Source organism: Armigeres subalbatus, chromosome 2 (genome assembly GCF_024139115.2).
Source record: "Armigeres subalbatus isolate Guangzhou_Male chromosome 2, GZ_Asu_2, whole genome shotgun sequence".
In the NCBI taxonomy this organism is placed as follows: Eukaryota; Metazoa; Arthropoda; class Insecta; order Diptera; family Culicidae; genus Armigeres; species Armigeres subalbatus.
This window is the reverse complement of record NC_085140.1, coordinates 270,144,321-270,166,993: the sequence shown is the minus strand read 5'-3', so window position 1 is coordinate 270,166,993 and position 22,673 is coordinate 270,144,321. Positions and strand designations below refer to the sequence as shown.

Genomic DNA, 22,673 nt, shown 5'->3' with positions numbered 1-22,673 from the left:
AATACCAAGTAAAGGGACTCTTGGAATTCGTTGACCTGCTCCAGAATGATGCGGAGCGTGACAAAATGGTCCACACAGGATCTTCCGGCACGTAATCCGGCCTTCTGCCGCCAGAGAGTCGCATCGATCTTCTACCGAATCCGGACTAGGATAACTTTGCATAGAACTTGAGAACGGTACACAGCAACATAATGCCTCGCCAGTTATCGCATACAGTTAGGTCACCCTTTTTGGGCACCTTCACTAAGATACCTTGCATCCAGTCGACCGGGAAAGTTGCGATGTCCTCGATATTACGAAATAAACGATGCAGTAGCCCACGCTCGCTTGTCCCGTCGACATGAGCATTTTACTTCCTTCTCCAGAACCGAGTATCGTTGACGGGCTAAGACTTTGGCTCCTCTGGTTTTTGATCGCTCTATCGCGGCTTTGGCTTCTCTTCGCTCCTCTATCTTCCCCCAGGTCTCATCGGTGATCCATTGTTTTCTCTGGGTGCGCAGTTCGCCCAGATTGTTCTCGCTTGTGGCGATGAAGGCATTCTTGATGACGGTCCACAGGCCTCCCACGCTGCCACCTTCCAGAATATCTCCAGCACGCGTCTCTAGTACTTCAACGAAGGACCATTTCACCATGGCATCTTCCAGTTGGCGTGTGTTGAACCATCGTACAATTCTTTCCTCCTACCGACGAAACCGCGCAATGCGCAGGCGTATTTCGCCGATGAGGAGGTGATGATCAGACGCGATATCACAACTACATATATTGCGTACATCAAGAAGATTTCGTTTCCATTTCCGACTGATGCAGATGTGGTCGATTTGATTTTATGTAAAGCCGTTACGGGAAACCCACGTGACCTTGTGAACCAGTCGACGAGGGAAGAGCGATCCCCCGATCACCATGTCGTTATTACCACAAAATTCTGCGAACAGCTCTCCGTTTTCGCTCGAGACCATGGCGTCCCATATTGCGCTCATGGTTCGAGTTGTCGGATCCGATCTTTGCATTGAAGTCGCCCATACAGATCTTGATATCACCCTTCGGAATTCTTTCCACGACGGCATTGAGTTGACTGTAGAAGTTCTCTTTGTCTTGCAGATCAACAGCATCGGTTGGCGCATAACATTGGATTATAGTTAGGTTTCCGACCCGTGCTCTAAATCTGGCAAAGATTATCCTTTCACTTATAGGTTCCCACTTCATAAGCGCAGATTGTGCCTGGGCGCTTAGTACGAAGCCAACTCCGCGATGCCGGGGAACGTGTTCACCTCGTGAACCAGAGTATATCAGAACTTGTCCCGACGGCGTTCTGTGTTCTCCAAAGTTTAGCCAACGGACCTTACTCAGTCCCAGGATCGCAAGCTTCATGCGGCGTGCCTCATTGGCAAGTTGTGCCAATTTGCTGGGCTAGGGTTAAAGCGTTCCATGTTTCTATTCATGTCCATTGTTTCACGCTAAGAATCGTTGCCGTAAAATCAGTCCGTATTCTTACATTATCGGATTCTCGAACAAATTGATGTTTCGGTAACAGTAGGTTGTTGGCCCAAGGTTCCCTATCCTCCGGGATGGGACTGCCATCTTAGGAATAGCTTCCGGGAAATAGCATTTCATACTCAGCCGCTGGATGCCAGAACAGACGCTGCTGGAGCCGCACCTCCTTGGTGAACAGACGCTCATTCAGTCGGGTCATATTTGTTTAAAGTCCCACCCAACACCAGGACTAGGCTAGTGCGCTTTGAGCGGCACACGGTCGCTTTGGTAGGGCCTACTTGCGGACACATGCAGCTTTTTATAGACGTTCAACAGAACCCACTATCGAACCCCACCACATCCTAGCCAGACACCACAGTGCCTAACTAATTACTTTTATTTGTCGATCTTATTCGCGCCTACCTTATCATCAGTTTATCACTATAATTGTCTTTATTTAAGAGGTTTTTGGCCCTGGACTGGTTTACCTCGAGGAAAAAAAATAAAAAAATAGTTAGTTCATAATTCATATGAATGAACAACAGTGTGAGAGTGAGTGATTGAGTAGTAGAAAATGAACAAGTGAGTAAAAGTGAGTGAGTGAGTAAATAAGAGTGAGTGAGTAAAAGAAACGAGTGAGTAAGAATGAGTGCATGAGTAAAATTGAGTGAGTAAGAGTGAGTGAATAAGTAAGATAGAATGAGCAAGTAAGAGTGAGTGAGCGAGTAAAAGTGAGTGAGTGGTATGAATGAGCGAATGAGCAAGAGTGAGTGAGTGAGTAAGAGCGAGTGAGTGAGGGAGTAAGAGTGAGATAAATAAATTTGGTTATCCACCAGTCGTGATGATGCCTTTCTCTATTCAATATGTTCAATTCAAATTAATGTTGTAAATGCAGTGCTTATTGCCTACATTTCGGCGGTTAAAAGATTTGGTGCAATTCTAGTACACTGCATAAAAATTACTCAATTATAAAAGTAATGGGTTGCGCCACGGCTAAAATGATTAATGATTCAATGTGTGAATGCAAACAGTGTTTTTGTTGATTAAAAAATAAAAATATAATCCAATCTGCTTGATTTATTGAAAAACAAAAACAATAGTGTCCAACTAGGAAATTTGCTCCATCGAATGAAACCAGTTGCACTCGAATCTGTCAAGTCCTTCTATATGAAACGCGTTTAACAAAAAAATATATATTTATGGGCTACACACAAACACACTTTTGGAGTGAAATTATAGCCTTCTGGTACAACTTTGTTGTACGAGAAATGCAAAAAAGAGTGAGAAAATGAGTTACAGGGAGTGCATGAGTAAAATTGAGTGAGTAAGTACGTATGTGAGAGTGAGTGAGTGACTAAGCGTGAGTGAGTGAGCGAGTAAGAGTGAGTAAGAGTGAGTGAGAGAGAGAGTGATTGATTGAGAGTAAAGGAATGAGTGAAAATGGATAAGTGAGCGAGAGTAATAGAGGGTGGGTAATAATTAGTGATGCAGAGGAAGTGAGTGAAGGGTGTGAGTGTGTGCGAGAGATAAGGATGTCTTGTTTGTCTTGGGGAAGTCGCGTTGACTTAAAGAAGGCATCATCTCAGTTCGTTTTATATCGGGCGGCCGAGTTACTTTTAAAAAGGCATAATTACCTCTGCATGCCTTATACCAGGCAAACGCGTCTGTTTGAAAAAGACGTCATCTCCTCTGTCTACCTTATACCGGGAAAACGCGTTGATTTAAAGAAGGCATAATCTCCTCTGTCAGCCTAATACCAGGCAAACGTGTTCATTCAAAGAAGGCACCATCTCCTCTGTCTGCCTTATACCGGACAAACGGTCCATTTAAAGAAGGCGTCATCTCCACTGTCTGCCTTATACCGGAAAAATGCGTTCTATTGAATGAAGGCTCTCACACTCCTTTTCATAGAATAGTACTTTTCCAGGTTATGATGGGGTAGAATTTCAGTTTAAGTCAGTAAATTAGAATAATTGAGTCAGTAAATTAGAATCATAAAGTAAATTCGGAGAAATGGCCGTTCAGGGTAATAGATTTCGGGGAAATATCATATTCGGGGTTGTGGCCTTCGGGGTAATGCCATTCGAGGTACTGGCATTCGGGTAGTGGGTGGCGCCATAATACACTATATCTCTCCTTTGATGTAAAAACGACAATAATTATAAAGAATAGAACATATTCTACTTTAGTTCCGAAATTATTGATTACACAATGTTTATGCCAAACAGCCATTATACCAAACGGCATTATACCAAACGGCGTTATGCCAAATGACCTATCACCATTCTGCAAGACCGATTCTATGAGATGCAAACTTTAATCTCAAAGTGAGAAGCCGAAGTTCAGCTTTGCAGAGCAGAGGCACCAAAATTCCTATGAAAATACGCACTTCTGTGAAATAAATTCCGAACGTGTCAAATAAAATTCAACAACTTATTTGGATCATGTACGATTTCTTCTATGTAATTCAAACCTCATTCGCAAAGTTACAAGCCGAAACCCAGCTTTACACAACAGAGCAACCGAATTTCCATGAAAAGTTTTTTAGTTTTAGTAGTCGTAGTTGTGTGAATTAAAACTTGTTTTTCTCAAAAACTGGACGTGTTACAAAAAATCTGACTATGTGACTGAATCCAGCGGAGAAAATATCTTTAATCTTTAAGTACACTTAAAAATGGTTGAAGGAGGTGAAACACTGTTGACTAGTGATACCATCAAATTGGAATTTACACGGAAAGCACGGGAAATACTCCAAAAACCCAGATTAATCCACCTAGCGGTGATGATGCCTTTCTCGTTTTTTTTTTTTCGAATGAGTAATTTCTACGCACTTTTGGTGTGAAAAAAAAATATTATGGCCATAATTTCTGAGCCCATAGTCCGACCCGGTCAATTTTCAATAGGAAATAATGCGACAGCGTCTGCGTATTCTGCGTCGAATGCAACTTGTTGCGAGCAAATCGGCAAAGGGGAAAGTGCCTAAAAATGAGTGAGATTTTTTTTTGTAAGGATATGTATTTTGGCCATTACTCAGAATCCTATAGTCCGATTCCGCCAATTTTCAATACGAAACAATGGGACAAGATTCCGTGTTGAATGCAACTTGTTGCGAGCAAATCCGTTAAAGATAAGTGCATGAAACATGAGTGAGAATTTTTTATGTTTTTCTTTTGTAAAAAAAATTAATTTTGGCCATAACTTCGAAACCCATAGTCCGATATGTCCAATTTTCAATACGAAACAATGGGACATGATTCTGCGTTGAATGAAACTTGTTGCGAGTAAATCAGCTAAGAGTAAGTGTCTAAAAAGTGAGTGAGAATTTTTGTTGTAAAAAAATATATTTTGGCCATAACTCCTAAGCCCATAGTCCGATTCGGCCAATTTTCAATACGAAACAATGGGACAAGATTCCGCGTCGAATGCAACTTGTTGCGAGCAAATCGGTTAATGATAAGTGCCTGAAAAATGAGTGAGATTATTTTGCGCACACACATACACACACACATACACACACACACACATACACACAGACATCACTTCAATTCGTCGAGCTGAGTCGATCGGTATATAACACTATGGGTCTCCGGGACTCCTATAAAAAGTTCGTTTTTGGAGCGAACATATAGCCTTTACGTATACTTTGTATACGAGAAAGGCAAAAATGGTAAAATTTTCGATCCCATAGTCCGATATGGCCAATTTTCAATAGGAAACAACGGGACAGGATTCTACGTCGAATGCAGATTGTTGTGAGCAAATCGGTTGAAGATAAATGCCCAAAAAATGAGTGACACTTCTTACGCGATTTTTTCGTATGAATTTGTATTTTGGCCATAACTTTCAATCCCATAGTCCGATCTGGCCAATATAAAATAGGAAACAATGAGACAGGATTCTGCCTCGAATGCAACTTGTTGCGAGCAAATCGGTTGAGGATAAGTGCCCGAAAAATGAGTGACATTTTTTACGCGATTTTTTTGAATGAATTAGTATTTTGGCCATAACTCTCGATCCCATAGTCCGATCTAGCCAATTTTAGATAGGAAACAATGGGACAGGATTCTGCGTCGAACGCAACTTGTTGCGAGCAAATCGGTTGATGATAAATGCCCGAAAAATAAGTGACATTTCTTACGCGATTTTTTCGTATGAATTTGTATTTTGGCCATAACTTTCGATCCCATAGTCCGATCTGGCCAATTTCAAAAAGGAAACAATGGGACAGGATTCTGCGTCGAATGCAACTTGTTGCGAGCAAATCGATTGAGGATAAATGCCCGAAAAATGAGTGACATTTTTACGCGATTTTTTCGTATGAATTTGTATTTTGGCCATAACTTTCGATCCCATAGTCCGATCTGGCCAATTTCAAATAGGAAACAATGGGACAGGATTCTGCGTCGAATGCAATTTGTTGCAAGCAAATCGGTTGAGGATAAGTGCCCGAAAAATGAGTGACATTTTTTTAGTAGTTTTGCGCACACACACACACACACACACACACACACACACACACACACACACACACACACACACACACACACACACACACACACACACACACACACACACACACACACACACACACACACACACACACACACATACACACACAGACATCACCTCAATTCGTCGAACTGAGTCGATTGGTATATAACACTATGGGTCTCCGGGCCTTCTATAAAAAGTTTGTTTTTGGAGCGATCATATAGCCTTTACCGTATACTTAGTATACGAGAAAGGCAAAAAAATCGGAAATTTTTTCAAGGACTTTTTAGATTCTCCACGGGAAAACTATCCTCACTGTACATGCTTTAGAGTTTCATTAGTTCAAGACCAATAACGATGCCGGCCACATCCTCACAGTCAATTTAGGATTGTAAGAGGAAAATTAAATCGACACTCATTGCTACAAGAGGTCGAGGAATCCTCTGCATCTCAGTGAGCGTCACGAGAAAGGAATTGTTGATTAGATAAAGAGGTAATCTAAAGGAAGTCGCCTTGGCAAGCGACTGAATTAGTACGAAGTCATGACAAAGTAATTTAAGCGTTCTGCGTCCGATAGAAAACACGATCAATCGTGCATTGATTGATTTACTTCCCGGCCGCACAAAACAGAGCTAAAGACCCGGATCTCGCGAATGTTCCGCGTCCGATTCATTTCATTCATTTATTTAGTCTACATCTAAACAGATAACACTGAATCAACAATTTGACGCCACAATGCACGGTTCGAGGCCGCATCTCTCCATCCTCGGATACGCCCCACGCTCGCCAAGTCGTTCTGCACCTGGTCTGCCCATCTCGCTCGCTGCGCTCCACGCCGTCTCGTACCTGCCGGATCGGAAGCGAACACCATCTTTGCAGGGTTGCTGTCCGGCATTCTTGCAACATGTCCTGCCCATCGTACCCTTCCGGCTTTAGCTACCTTCTGGATACTGGGTTCGCCGTAGAGTTGGGCGAGCTCATGGTTCATTCTTCGCCGCCACACACCGTCTTCTTGCACACCGCCAAAGATGGTCCTAAGCACCCGTCTCTCGAATACTCCGAGTGCTTGCAAGTCCTCCTCGAGCATTGTCCATGTTTCATGTCCGTAGAGGACAACCGGTCTTATTAACGTCTTGTACATGACACATTTGGTGCGGTGGCGAATCTTTTTCGACCGCAGTTTCTTCTGGAGCCCGTAGTAGGCCCGACTTCCACAGATGATGCGCCTTCGTATTTCACGACTAACGTTGTTGTCAGCCGTTAGCAAGGATCCGAGGTAAACGAATTCCTCGACCACCTCGAAGGTATCCCCGTCTATCGTAACACTGCTTCCCAGGCGAGCCCTGTCGCGCTCGGTTCCGCCCACAAGCATGTACTTTGTCTTTGACGCATTCATCACCAGTCCAACTTTTGTTGCTTCACGTTTCAGGCGGGTGTACAGTTCTGCCACCTTTGCAAATGTTCGGCCGACAATGTCCATGTCGTCCGCGAAGCAAATAAATTGACTGGATCTGTTGAAAATCGTACCCCGGCTGTTACACCCTGCTCTCCGCATGACACCTTCTAGCGCAATGTTGAACAACAGGCACGAAAGTCCATCACCTTGTCTTAGTCCCCGGCGCGATTCGAACGAACTGGAGTGTTCGCCCGAAATCTTCACACAGTTTTGCACACCATCCACCGTTGCTTTGATCAGTCTGGTAAGCTTCGCAGGAAGCTGTTCTCGTCCATAATTTTCCATAGCTCTACGCGGTCTATTCTGTCGTATGCCGCCTTGAAATCAACGAACAGATGGTGCGTTGGGACCTGGTATTCACGGCATTTTTGAAGGATTTGCCGTACAGTAAAGATCTGGTCCGTTGTCGAGCGGCCGTCAACGAAGCCGGCTTGATAACTTCCCACGAACTCGTTCACTAATGGTGACAGACGACGGAAGATGATCTGGGATATCACTTTGTAGGCGGCATTAAGGATGGTGATCGCTCGAAAGTTCTCACACTCCAGTTTGTCGCCTTTCTTGTAGATGGGGCATATAACCCCTTCCTTCCACTCCTCCGGTAGCTGTTCGGTTTCCCAGATTCTGACTATCAGTATGTGCTGGCAAGTGGCCAGCTTTTCCGGGCCCATCTTGATGAGCTCAGCTCCGATACCATCCTTACCAGCTGCTTTATTGGTCTTTAGCTGTTGAATGGCATCCTTAACTTCCCCAAACATCCCTCGTTCGCTGAACTGACGTAGTCATCTCCTCCGCTGCCTTGACTTTCACTACCTGTACTCTCAGCGCCATTCAGATGTTCCTCGTAGTGCTGCTTCCACCTTTCGATCACCACACGTTCGTCCGTCAAGATGCTCCCATCCTTATCCCGGCACATTTCGGCTCGCGGCACGAAGCCTTTGCGGGATGCGTTGAGCTTCTGATAGAACTTGCGTGTATCTTGAGAACGGCCCAGCTGTTCCATCTCCTCGCACTCCGCTTCTTCCAGGCGGCGTTTCTTCTCCTGAAGAAGGCGGGTCTGCTGTCTCCGCTTCCGTCTATAACGTTCCACGTTCTGCCGGGTACCTTGCTGCAGCGCGACCGCCCGCGCTGCGTCCTTCTCCTCCAGAATCTGTCTGCACTCTTCGTCGAACCAATCGTTCCGTCGACTTCGACCCATATACCCGACGTTGTTCTCCGCTGCGTCTTTAATGGCTGCTTTAACTGTACTCCAGCAGTCCTCAAGAGGGGCCCCATCGAGCTCACCCTCTTCCGGCAACGCTGCCTCGAGATGCTGCGCGTATGCAGTGGCGACATCAGGTTGCTTCAGTCGCTCTAGGTCGTACCGCGGCGGTCGTCGGTACCGAACATTGTTGATGACGGATAGTTTTGGGCGCAGTTTAACCATCACCAGATAGTGGTCCGAGTCGATGTTAGCGCCACGATATGTCCTGACGTCGATAATGTCGGAGAAGTGCCGTCCATCAATCAGAACGTGGTCGATTTGTGATTCTGTCTGCAGTGGTGATCTCCAGGTGTACCGATACGGGAGGATGTGTTGGAAGTAGGTGCTACGAATGGCCATATTCTTGGAGGCGGCGAAATCAATTAGTCGTAGGCCGTTTCGTTCGTAAGCCGGTGAGCGCTGAACTTTCCAATAGTCGGTCTAAACTCCTCCTCTTGGCCAACCTGAGCGTTCAAATCTCCTATGATGATTTTGACGTCGTGGCTTGGGCAGCTGTCATACTCACGTTCCAGCTGCGCGTAGAATGCGTCCTCATCATCATCAGTGCTTCCGGAGTGTGGGCTATGGACGTTGATTATGCTGAAGTTGAAGAACCGGCCTTTGATCCTCAACCTGCACATTCTTTCATTGATCGGCCACCACCCTATCACGCGCCTTTGCATATCGCCCATCACTATGAAAGCTGTTCCCAGCTCGTGTGTGTTGCCGCAGCTCTGGTAGATGGTATGATTACCTCTAAACGTTCGCACCATTGATCCCTTCCAACAAACCTTCTGCAGCGCTACGATGCCGAATCCACGGTCCTTGAGCACATCGGCGAGTATGCGTGTGCTCCCGATGAAGTTGAGAGATTTGCAGTTCCACGAACCGAGTTTCCAATCGCTAGTCCCTTTTCGTCGCAGTGGTCTTCGCCGATGGTTCCGGTCCGTACTCTCTTGTTGATTGTTCGTTGCTTATGATTTTTTAAAGGCTGGCTTGCAGAGCCTGACACCAAACCCCCTAAATTTCCGGAGGACCATGGTGCACAGTTTCACTTAGAGTCCCTCGCTGGCACTCGGACGATGATCAGCCGCCCCTAACATGGAGAACAGACGCTGTTGTGAGCCGATCCTGACATGGAGAACAGACGCTCAATAAGATTTGCACCTCCGGAGAGGAGAAAACCCCCCCCTTCCCTGTCAACATAGGACCATAGTTCCCACCGGGGTTGGTTACCCGATCTTCCCTAAGGTTGCTCGTATCCCGGCCAGCACCGCGGGGAGGTAGGGATAGGAGTTGCTGGGTAAGAGGCTAAGGACCGCGAGATGGGGTCTATTTTATTCCTTCAGGTACGCGAAGTACCAATGGTACGCTTTACCCAGCATTTGCCGTGCCGCGTCCGATACCGAACCCGATTAATCACGCGCTCACAACGGGAAATTCCTCAGTGTTTTGCCCGGAAAATGGTTCAAAATTTCCACAGAAAACTCTTTGGAATTTCCGCGAGAATAATTTCGGAATTTCCATTAAAACTCTTCGATATTCCACTGAAAATTCTTATGGATTTCTTTGGGAAATTATTCGGTATTTCCACTGAGAATCGTGGGTTCGAGTCCCATCGAAGGGAAAGTGGTTACCTTCAATACATTTTTCAAATCAATATCTTCCACATGAATGTACATATTCAAATATGAGTTTTCACATGTCTAAGTCGGGTGGTTTAATCCCCGGAATATAGACAATTAACTATGTTTGAACATTTCCACGGAGATTTTTTTTCGGAATTTCCACAAGGTTTCAAGGGAAAATGCTTCGGAATTTCTACTGAAAATTCTACAAAATTTTCACGGGAAGTACATTGTTTTGGAAGTACAATTCTTCGATTTTTTAACGGGTAATTTTTCGGGATATTTTTCAGATTTTTCACTAGAATTTCCTTGGGAAACCGCATGGAAAATTGTTTGTCATTTCCACAGAAAATTCTTCGGAACTCCTTCAGGGAATTCTTCGGAATATCAACAGCTAAGTTAAGCCCAATTTTAATGCAGAATGTCGTAAAAAATAGTGTTTCGTTATTTTATACATCGGAATAAGATGAGTATAGGATTGTGAACTTAACCGCTTACAGATCAACACACACATTCGGGAATGCCATTGGTGTTCAATCAACCACAAATAGAATATACGAGTTCACGGTTAAAGAGAATACAGACGGCGTGTGTGTTTTCTAAGGCGTCGACTTGTCTGTTCTCATATGTACTTGTTAGAAACACAATTTTACACAACAGACTCAGTCAATGACCGTTTTATGTTCTGCTTTGTAATCATCATCCTCAATATTTTCAAAACCTGATGTACCAAAATCGTTTCCGCAAACGTTCTACACGTTACGCTGGATAACTCGAATTTGGAAATACCAGTCGTAAAGAAACTACGCAAGTACACCCTTCCTTTCGCACGTCATTCAATATTTAATAACCATTAGCTCCTACTTCCACCGGCACCGCTTGCACCTCGTCCGGTAGCCACCGGAGCGGTTAATAAACGAAAATCATTCCCCTACCCAAACACATTCGCCCCGCATCGCCATGACTCCGGATCTATTAATTAGCTGAAATCGTACAATCGAAGCGCGATAAACAAAACCATCGTTTCGATAGATTAATTTCGCACTGAAATAAGCTCAACCACCGGATCAATGCTGCAGCCATTAGCTACGCTACAAGCATCAAAAAAATAAATTCGAACCCGATCATCAAGATTTTTTATTAGCTACCACACCTGTAGCTACCAATGCTGCCTTCCTTTCGTTCGCTCTTATAAGACGAAATTGGCTGGAACTTATGCCTACGTTCCACAATAAAATTGAAATTTACATTAAAAGCAGCATTTATGTATTTTTGAATAAAATTTGTTGAAATATGGAATAAAACTGAAATTCGTATTCAAACATTATGTAGGTCAAAGGTAATTTTTAACAATGAAGTTAAATACCAATTTCAAATTTCTCATTCGCAATGGAACATATGTCTGGCCGCCTTCCTTCGAAAAATTGAATTAATTAAACTTGGCTCTCGAGCAGACAATATCAAAACCACGATCGCTCGCATGTAGGTATGTGTGAATAGAAATGTTGTCAGATTTGTGGTGCTAAAGATTGCATTCCCATTCATTCGACGTTTAGATCAAAGCCGGAGTGTGAAAAATAGCTTCAGTATTACATCAGCGGGCCCGCGTGCATGAAGCTTCTATGCAAGACATGGTGGCGATGAAGAACTCGAACTATTCCTAGCGGCGATGAACAATACCAGACTCTGATGTTGGCTCCGAAGACGGGCGCCTCCATGGAGCCGAACAGAAGAAATCAGTGAAGTGATATTATCCAACGAGAAAAATCCCAAACATGAATTGATAGGTGAGTGTGTTGTGTGTGCAATAAGTGCGTGGGAGTAAAGAAGAATCGCGAATGAGGGAGAAAACGCCAGCCAAAATGCGGATCAAACACCACCCGGGGCGGGCGATCGAAGCCAGCCTGTCCCTGGAGCAGAACAGCGCCATGGGAGCTCTGTACGAGGCCAACTGGGACAAAGTGCAATCCAGTATGAATTCGTTGATTGAGAGTCACCATGAGCAGGGTCGAGGGGATGATGGCAAATCAACGCCCTTTCGTGAGCTGGAAGAAGACGAAGGACTTCCGGATGAGGATGAGGAAGATGCGCACGCAATGAAACGTAGCAGCACCGTATTGAAAGCTTTCAACGGTTATAAACCTTCCACGATTCGACGTATCCGGGGACGTCAGTTTCCTGAATGGGACGAATTGAAGGAATCCAATTACTCAGAGGAAAATCTGGATACTGTGCGATCTCTTAGCTCTTTCAAACCCTTTGCGAATACTCACAAGCCTGGTAACGACTATCGTCAGTGGAACCAACTTCGGAACTCACCGCCCAAAGAGTACCGAATGTACATGAATCTCACCTCGTCGGAAAGCTTTCGCAACCCAGTTCCCGGTGCTAAGACTACCGCCCTGAGGCGATCCAACACAGTGTCTATCCAATCCGGCAACTCAGCGGAAATGTACAGACCCCGAACACTGGACCGTCGGGACGTCTTTCAGCGGTTGAAAGATAAAGTCCGCCAACAGAAGCCGATCGACGAATACTCCGATCATCAACGAAACTACGGATTTCCTGCCTCTAGTGACAATGTCGAACGAAGCAATAATAGATATAGACCCAGCTGTGATAGTAAAACCTCTAAGTCTCTCGAATCCATTTCAACTTTTCCGGACTACCGCCGGGGAAGTGAAGACAGCGAAAGCAATCTCTCGATCGGCGATCGCATGACCTGTTACCGTTCCTCCAGTGATCTCTGTTCGCAAATCTACCGCGAAGATGGCGACAAATCATTCCGGAACATACCCAAAGCGACCGCCACCTTATCTCGTAACAAAAGCGTCAAAGGCCGTCCAATATTGGATGACATTCCGGTCGATTTGCTCTCCCGACCGGACTCAGATAGATCAACCAAATCCAAAAAGGTTGGCTTCGGAAAAATGCTCTACAACACGATTTCTGCCGGTACCAAATTTCCGCGGGCACTGCTCAAAAACCACTTCAACCGAGACCCCGCCGAAACGTCCGAATACGACAGTTTCAGTTACCGCGAATCGGCACCATCGGCATCATCACTGTCTCCGCTCAACTCGCCGCCAAATTTTTCGCCGTCCTCTTCAAAGTCTAACTCATCTTCCGCTTCCTCGACAACATCGTCGTTCAAGAAACTATTCCGCAGCCGTTCGCGGACCCTCCGTCGTCAGCAGGGCAGCTCGTCCAGCTCGGATTCGGCCGATTCTTTTCTGGTTCCAACACCAGAGGAACGGCCCCTGCCACCGCCGCCACTGCCTGCGCCGAGGATTCCGATGGCGTCGGCGCCGTCGGTGGCCTCGATGATGCATCATCCGTCTCAGCAGAGTATCGTACCCGTCCATACGTATGCTCGGAAGCGGCGTACGGGGAATCTGAACGCCGAGCCCATCTACGGCAATCTGGAGGAGGTGTACAGCAATGGTGAAGGTAAGTGAATTTTACATGGGTTATGATGCTACTGTAAGAGTCTGGTCTAATTGTAATTATAATAATTGACATTTGTTTTCGATATGCGATTTTCCAAGATTCTCAAGCAAAAATAATCATATTTTGTGATCCTTAAAAAGAAAGTATACGTCAGAAAATGACTTACAGTATTGCAAAAATCATCTCAGAATTGTATGTATTATTATGTATGATCTACAATTTAAAAAATCTAGTGTAAGCAATACGAACAAGGTTACTCTAGACAAAGCATAACATGAATAACCAACTAGTTCTTCAATATCTTCCAAAAACTAAATAGTCCCGCTTGCTCAATGCTCATGCCATTTCAACGAGGGTAAATGATCCAATAGTGGAGGAACTAAGCACGTTCCAACACTATTCATTTTCCCAGATTTATTCCAATACTTATTTCGCTTACCTTGAATATACATTCGATAGATTTCCCCATGTATTTTAATGGAAAAATGCTTCCGTCGCATGCATTCCATGAAATCCATCCTAAAATGACAACTCCAATTATTGGTACATTGTGCCAATAGTTGCGGTATTTTTTAATTCGTGTTCCTATAGTTGCGAATCCCATTGTTTTCTTACGGGACTCGCAACTATAGGAACACTACCACAACTATTGGAGCAAAGGCGAAAATTTAATAAGGTATTTTGAAGATATTTACCAATTAATCAAGATAATCAATGCTGTTTCCACTTGGTTTGTATTCTGACTTATCAATTTATTATTGGACGTAGTGGGTTGCTGCGTTTGATTCTTAGATTTTCCGCATACTGTACTACCGCAACTATAGGAACACCCACGACTATCGGATCATTTGCTCGATATTGTACCTTTACTGATTATGGATCGACTGTACGTTTTAATTTAATTTATTGAACTGCTACTCAGTCTTGCACTTATTACAACGAGTTTTTTATTTACTCGACGTTTCGACAACGTCGGGTAAATAAAAAACTCGTTGTAATAAGTGCAAGACTGAGTAGCCGTTCAAAAAATTAAAATACAATTGTACCTTAATAGAAGAATTTTATTTCCTTCTTACATAGTTCTACGTTTCTATTAGCACTTGGCTTGTCATTCTACTCTCTTAGAGGTACAGTAGTCGTTCTGCAAGCCATGTAACAGTAATACTTTTTAACTGCAATTCGATAGTTGCAACAGTTTTGCTGTAATCGGTTCGCTAAACTTCAAAATGATGTCAAAGTCAATGACAGCTGTATTACACTGCACAATCAGATGCCCTTCTTTAGCATGTGACGTCGACTGAAAACTGTTTGAGGTCTAAAATGCGTTGCAATTATCGAACGGTAGTGTATCATTATTCTCGCCATGCAGTAATTACATGCCTTGGATTGCATCTAAAGCTCTCACTTAATAACTGTGGAAATGCATATAGAAGCCGAATAGTTGACTATAAGCTTATTGTCGTATTAGGCAATGATGTTACAGAGGGGGAAACGACACTGCGAAGCTAAAATAAGTTGATAGACGCCCCTTGCTTCTTTGCTTCCGATTATTGAAATATATCCTGAAATAAAGCAGGAACCCCGTGCGCAAAGTGGGGGCCGGGGGAAGGGCCGTTTGGTCGAAAATCATTCGACCGAAGGCCATTGGTCGAAGTTCTCTTGGTTGTTGTTTGATTACACAAACTGTTAGGCAGAATCCCATCTGGCCGAAATTCACTTGGTCGAAAGGCAAACCAAAAAGGTCGTTTGGACGGACAGGCCATTTGGCCGAAAAATCGTTTGACCGAAAATGTTATTCGGTCGAAAATTCCGTTCGGCAAGAAATGTCATTCAGCCAAATGGGTCATATGGCCGAAAATGTTATATCACTTCTCACCTCTCATCATCACTAATGTAATTTAAGAAAAAGTGAGATGTAAGGACTTTTCACACTTCTCGTCGATCCTTTCTCACTGAGACAAAATGGAAACAAAAAGTGAGAAATAAGAAGTGATTTGATCAAAAGTAAAATTTTTAATTTTTTTTATCATTTCATTTGTTTGGCTTTATGACATTTTCGACCATATGATCGGTTCGGCTAAACGACATGCTATATGCTAAACCGACCAAGCCAAGCGACTTTTTCGGTCAGATGAATTGTTCAATCAAATGACCCGTTTGGCCTTAATTTTTTTTTCGGTCGTATGATTTGTCTTATTCAGCAAACTAGTTGTCAGGCTAATAATCAGCTACCTGATTTATTTTTAATAAAAAGGTTAGGGTCATTAAACCATTTACCGTTTGGTTCAACTAATTGACTAATTGACCGAATAAGACAAGTCACTTTTAAAATTCTAAATTATTGAATTTTTAAATTTTTAAATCTTTAATTTTTTAAATTTTTAAAAATTTTAAATTTCTAAATTTTTGATTTTTTTAATTTTAAAATTTTTTTATTTTTTAATTTTGAATTTTTAAATTTTATAGTTCTTGAATTTTTAAATCTCTAAATTTTGAAATTAAATTTCTAAAATTTTAAATTTTCAAATTTTTAAGTTTTCAAATTTTTAAGTTTTTAAATTTTTAAATTCTTAAATTTTTAAATTTTAAAATTTTTAAATTTTTAAATTTTTAAATTTTTAAATTTTTAAATTTTTGAATTTTTGAATTTTTGAATTTTAGAATTTTTAAATTTTTAAATTTTTTAATTTTTGAATTTTTAAATTTTTCAATTTTTAAATTTTTAAATTTATGAATTTATAAATTTTTTAATTTTTTAATTTTTAAATATTTAAAATTTGAAATTTTTAAATTTCTAAATTTTCAAATTTTTAAATTTTTGAAGTTTTAAATTTTTAAATCTTTAAATTTTTAAATTTTTAATTTCTTAGATTTTTAAATTTTTAAATCTTTAAAATTTTTAATTTTTAATTTTTAAATTTTTAAATTTTTGAATTTTTAAAATTTTAAATTTTTCAGTTTTTAGGTTTTGAAGTTTTTAAATTTTTAAATTTTAAATTTTTAAATTTTTGATTTTTAAAATCTTAAAATTTTAAATTTTAAATTTTAAATTTTAAATTTTAAATTTTAAATTTTTAAATTTTAAATTTTAAATTTTTAAATTTTAATTTTAAATTTTAAATTTTTAAATTTTTGAATATTATTTTTTAATGTTAAAATTTTAAAATTTGTAAAATTTTAAATTTTTAAATTTTTAAATCTTTAAATTTTTAAATTTTTAAATTTTTAAATTTTTAAATTTATAAATTTTTAAATTTTTAAATTTTTAAAATTTTACATTTTTAAATTTTCAAATTTTTGAATTTTTAAATCTTTTAATTTTGAAATTTTTAAATTTTAATGTTAAAATTTTAAAATCTGTAGATTTTTCAATTTTTAAATTTTTTAAATTTTTAAATTTTTAAGTTTTCAAATTTTTAAATTTTTAAATTTTTAAAATTTTAAAATTTTTAAATTTTTAAATTTTTAAATTTTTAAATTTTGAAATTTTTTAATTTTTTAATTTTTAAATTTTTAAATTTTTAAATTTTTAAATTTTTAAATTTTCAAATTTTTAAATTTTTAAATTTTTAAATTTTAAAATTTTAAAATTTTAAAATTTTTAAATTTTAAAATTTAAAATTTTTAAATTTTAAATTTTAAATTTTTAAATTTTTAAATTTTAAATTTTTAAATTTTAAAATTTTAAATTTTAAATTTTTAAATTTTTAAATTTTAAAATTTTTAAATTTTTGAATTTTTAAATTTTTAAATTTTTAAATTTTTCAATTTTAAAATTTTTCAATTTTTAAATTTTTGAATTATTAAATTTTTAAATTTTTAAAGTTTTAAATTTTTGTATTTTTTAATTTTTAAATTTTTATTATTTTAAATTTCTTAATTTCTAAATTTTTGAATCTTTAAATTTCTAAACTTCAAAATTTTTAAGTTTTAAAATTTTTAAATTTTTTAAGTTTTAAATTTCTGAATTTTTAAATTTTTAAATTTTAAAATTTTTAAATTTTAAAATTTTTAAGTTTTAAAATTTTCAAATTTTTTAAGTTTTTAAATTTTTAAATTTTTAAATTTTAAAATTTTTAAATTTTAAAATTTTAAAATTTTAAAATTTTAAAATTTTTAAATTTTTAAATTTTTAAATTTTTAAATTTTTAAATTTTTAAATTTTTAAATTTTTAAATTTTTAAATTTTTAAATTTTTAAATATTTAAATTTTTAAATTTTTAAATTTTTAAATTTTTAAATTTTAAGATTTTTAAATTTTTAAATTTTTAAATTTTTAATTTTTTTAATTTTTGAATCTCCAAATTTTTAAATTTTCAAATTTTTAGATTTTTAAATTTTTATTTTTATAATTTTTAATTTTTTTAAGTTTTGATTGTTTAAATTTCTAAATTTTTAAATTTAGAATTTTTAAATTTTAGTGTTTTTAAATTTGAAAATTTTTAATTTTTTAATTTAAAATCTTAAAATTTTAAATCTTCGAATCTTAAATTTTTAAATTCTTAAATTTTTAAATTTTTAAATTTTTAATTTTTTAAATTTTTAAATTTTTAAATTTTTAAATTTTTAAATTTTTAAATTTTTAAATTTTTAAATTTTTAAATTTTTAAATTTTTTTTAAATTTTTAAGTATTTTTAATTTTTAAATTTTTAAAATTTTTAAATTTTTAAAATTTTAAATTTTAAATTTATTAAATTTTTAAATTTTTAAATTTTAAATTTTTAAATTTTAAATTTTTAAATTTTTAAATTTTAAATTTTAAATTTTTAAATTTTAAATTTTTAAATTTTAAATTTTAAATCTTTAAATTTTAAATTTTAAATTTTTAAATTTCTAAATTTTAAATTTTAAATTTTTAAATTTTAAATTTTAAATTTTAAATTTTTAAATTTTTAATTTTAAATTTTCAATTTTATAATTTTATAATTTTTAAATTTAATTTTAAATTTTCAATTTTAATTTTAAATTTTCAAATTTAATTTTTAATTTTTAATTTTTAAATTTTTAAATTTTTAAATTTTTAAATTTAATTTTAAATTTTTAAATTTAATTTTAAATTTTTATTTTTATTTAATTTTTAAATTTTTGAATTTTTAAATCTTTAAATTTTGAATTTTTGAATTTTTGAGTTTTAAGTTTATTAAACTTTTACATTTTTAAATTTTTAGATTTTTAAATTTTTAAATTTCTCAATTTTAATTTTTTTAATTTTTAATGTCCATAAATTTTAAAAAATTTTAAAAAAAAATTTTTATTTTTAAATTTTTAAAGTTTTAATTTTTTAAATTTGTAAATCTTTAAATACTTAAATTTTTAAATTTTTAAATTTGTGAATCTCTAAATTCTTTAATTTTTGAGCGGGTCAACAATCATAGAAAAGGTTAATTCCTTAAATTTTTAAATTTTTAAAGTTTTTAATTTTTTTAATTTTTTTTTATTTTTTTATTTTTTTAATTTTTTTTATTTTTACCTTATTAAATTTTAAATTTTTAAATTTTTAATTTTTTAAATTTTTAAATTTTTAAATTTGTGAATTTTTAAATTTTTAAATTTTTAAATTTTTAAATTTTTAAATTTTTAAATTTTTAAATTTTTAAATTTGTAAATCTTTAAATTTTTAAATTTTCTAATTTGTAAATCTTTAAATCTTTAAATTTGTGAATCTCCAGATTTTTAAATTTTTGAGCGGGGCAACAATCATAGAAAAGGATAATTCCTTCAAACTGATTCAAGTTTTTGAATCTGAAGTTTTTTTTTCAGGTAGATTTACAAGAAGGTAGCTTTACAAGAAGCATTTAGTTTTTAAAAAAATTAATTTTACATATCTCAAAAACGGTAAAATTTGGGAAAAAATACAATACAGCTTTTTTGTTTAAAATTGACCCAGGAATTATAATTCGGCGTCAAATAAATGTATTTTCTTGAAAATAATCAATGTTTCCAGAATGATCAAAAAATGGCTCCCCTTAACCTTTTTTTAACTTCTCCATCGACATGATGTCGTTGAAATGTATGTTTTGAAGTCAAGTTTTTGCGGTAAAAATTTAGCATAGCATAGCATAGTTACGGTGTACTTCGTAGATTGGACACTAGTGATACTCATATTTTTCTTTTGAAATCCTTATCCAGATTGCTATCAGAAATCAAGGTGGGTGTGGTCCTTGATTTCAATCTAGGATAAAAATCACAAAAGCATGAGGATTACTACTCCTGGCCACGCCCATCTTCACCGTAATTTGGGAGTGGAAGGAAGAGTTGATGTAGTACTTACTTAACGAGAGGCCCCCGACTCAGCGACACCCTCATAAGTACCACGGAGTTGGATATTGGAGAAGGTATTCGTTGGGTCAGGATTTGCCTGTAGCTGACAATATGACCGTGGTAGATCTTACACCGTAACACACCACCCAAAGGTGTCTACCCAGCGTTACGGGGGTCAAGTTTTTGCGATAAAAATGTGCATAATTTCATCCCAATTAAAAACGATCATGTGTTAAAAATTCATTATTTACGTGTCATTCCGCGAGCATTCAAACTTTTTTTTTTAAATTTTTTATCCATTAAATTTTGAAGTTTTGAAATGTTTGAACTTCTATTTTTTAATTTCTCACAGAAAAATTTAAAATGTAATGATCCGAAGATTTAAAAGTTTAAACATTACAAAAATCTTGAGATTCAAAGACCCTAACATCTAAAGTTTTAAAAGTACAATGATAAAAAATTCTGGAAATCTTCAAGTCTAAAAATCCTTAAATCTAAAAAATCTGGTCAATTTTAAAATACATATACTTAAAAATTTTAAATTCAGGAAATCCAAAAATTATGGAATTTAGAAATTATATTTTCCGGAAATCTAAAAGAGAGAAATCTAAAAAATCCAAAATTTAGGGATCTGAAATTCTAAAAAATCTAAAGATCTTATAATCTAAAAATCTTGAAGTCTTGACGTTCGAAAGCCAAAAAAAATGTAAATTCTAAAAATCTAGTATTGAAATCTAAAAATCTGAATAATTATAAATCTAAACTTTTGAAAACCTGCCCACTGCGATGTAGGATCGAAGGAGCTCTTTCTTCTTAGTTGCATTGCATTATCCACTGGGACATTGCCGCCTGGCAGCTTAGTGTTCATTCAGCACTTCCACGGTTATAAACGGCGAGGTTTCTAAGCCAACTTACCATTTTTGGTTTCGAAGCAAACACGATGATATTTTTATGCCCTGTGAAATCGAGGAAATATCCAACTCGAAAATTTTCTAGACCGGAGCGAGAATCGAACCCAGCCACCTTCAGCATAAACTTGCTAGTGAGCATGGCTAACGAATTCCCAACAGCAATTTTGTGACATTTCTCACTACTGCTCACAACACTATTTTTTCACCGTTCTCGCAATTAACAAAAATTTTCTTTTCATTGCTCAAGGATAATATGCCAATTCGAGAACATACATGGTATTATAGTGTGTTGAGCTACATCACCTTGATCACTCCCACTTTTCAGTTTGATTCATCATTTTCACTGTTAGTCTGCAGGCCGGATAGAAAGTTGTTCGAAAAGGTCTTTTAGTTTCTTTGGCCTTCTGGTCAATTCACATGCATTCTATAGTAATAATTCTATGGTAGTAATCAGTTCCATTCTCACGGTACCCGCATCTACCAAATAGCGTATTTTTGAGTGTAAAAACTGTCCAAAACATACGCGCAGAGCCAACGTAATCCAAATTTGATTATTCATTTTTCGATGTTTTAACCCCGCTACAAAAGGTTATAAAATCATCCACTCGATATTAGGTGTGAAAATTAATCCAATCACTTCATAAAATACGCCGTGTGCCGTCGACCTTTCGTAATCGTCCATCTCAGCCTGGAGCCACGCTTCAGTCTGTGCACTTAATTCAATACCGCTGCTGTCCACTGTCCAGCTGTCACTGTCGGTTCGGTTTGAATGCTGTGTTTCTGCCAAACAATCGCCACCATTAATTTGGGTCAACCGCCGTGATTTGAATTCCAATTTCCCCGCATTTCCCGGGTGGCCGTCCGTAGTGTGACGCAATTGTACATTTGTTCGTGGAAAAAGATCGATCACTCTCGTTGAATCCAACTTTGTTACTTTCACCGCTTTTGTTTGACGGTGTGACAGCATCCTTACTGCAACGCGGAAGGGCCCACCAAAACCTGAAATGGTAACCGGCACGCGTTCCTGCGGCTTCCCTCAAATGCATAATCGAGTGTGACCTCGCCGAGTGTGGGACACTGGTTGACTGTGCTTATGCTTTAACACCCTTCATGCCGCCTCGTGCTGTCTGCCTGTAATCATAATACGCTATCGATTACGCAAAAGCCTGCAACGACGGTGTGAAAGTACTTATACCTTCATGAGCAGAGCTGCACGCGATCATCATCCACGAGCCGAGAACGGGTTGTTTTACATGCATATGAAAATGCAAGCCTGGAAGATGCGCTCTCCGCGCCGGCACGACACGGTCGTTTAAATTGGAAAGATGCACGACCAAGATTTTTTTTTTTTTTGATAGTTTTCCTTTCTGCGCCATGCCGGAAGTGTCGTCGGGCCGGTTATTGAAGAAGGGTCCTTCCACCTTTTGTGGGGTCTTCTCGGGTGAATACTTTTACTTTCGTTCGTCCAGTCGATCGGAGTCGGCGGAGTACAACCACATTACATCGATCGCATTACAGCACGGAAGTATGTTTGATGCTTATTTTGTTGGATTGTATGGAAGACTAATTCAGCAAAATTATTTGCAAGAAATATTGCACTTTGGGTGGCTATCATTCAAATAGGTGGACAAATTTCTTCTTTAATTAAATGCCATCTCGTCTACCAACAGAGGCATTGTAACCTCGACGTTTAGGGTTCATTAAACGCTTATATTAGTTATTAATTTTGAGGTTTCTAAGTCATGTGACTTTCCCAGGAGAA

The 22,673-nt window shown here is 37.4% G+C and overlaps 1 protein-coding gene across 9 annotated transcripts in view; it reads left to right on the top strand.

The window, feature by feature from the left end:
- The window catches only part of LOC134212215 (cGMP-dependent protein kinase, isozyme 2 forms cD4/T1/T3A/T3B-like), a 617,973-nt gene that overhangs the window by 411,673 nt on the left and 183,627 nt on the right, over nt 1-22,673 (top strand). For 3 of the 9 annotated variants that reach the window (XM_062689873.1, XM_062689872.1, XM_062689871.1), the window contains exon 2: nt 11,845-13,738. The exons of the other annotated variants lie outside the window; for them this stretch is intronic. In XM_062689873.1, coding sequence (XP_062545857.1) covers nt 12,127-13,738 — 1,612 coding nt within the window. In that variant the 5' untranslated portion in view covers nt 11,845-12,126. The remainder of the gene's footprint in view (nt 1-11,844; nt 13,739-22,673) is intronic. 9 annotated transcript variants of the gene reach the window in all.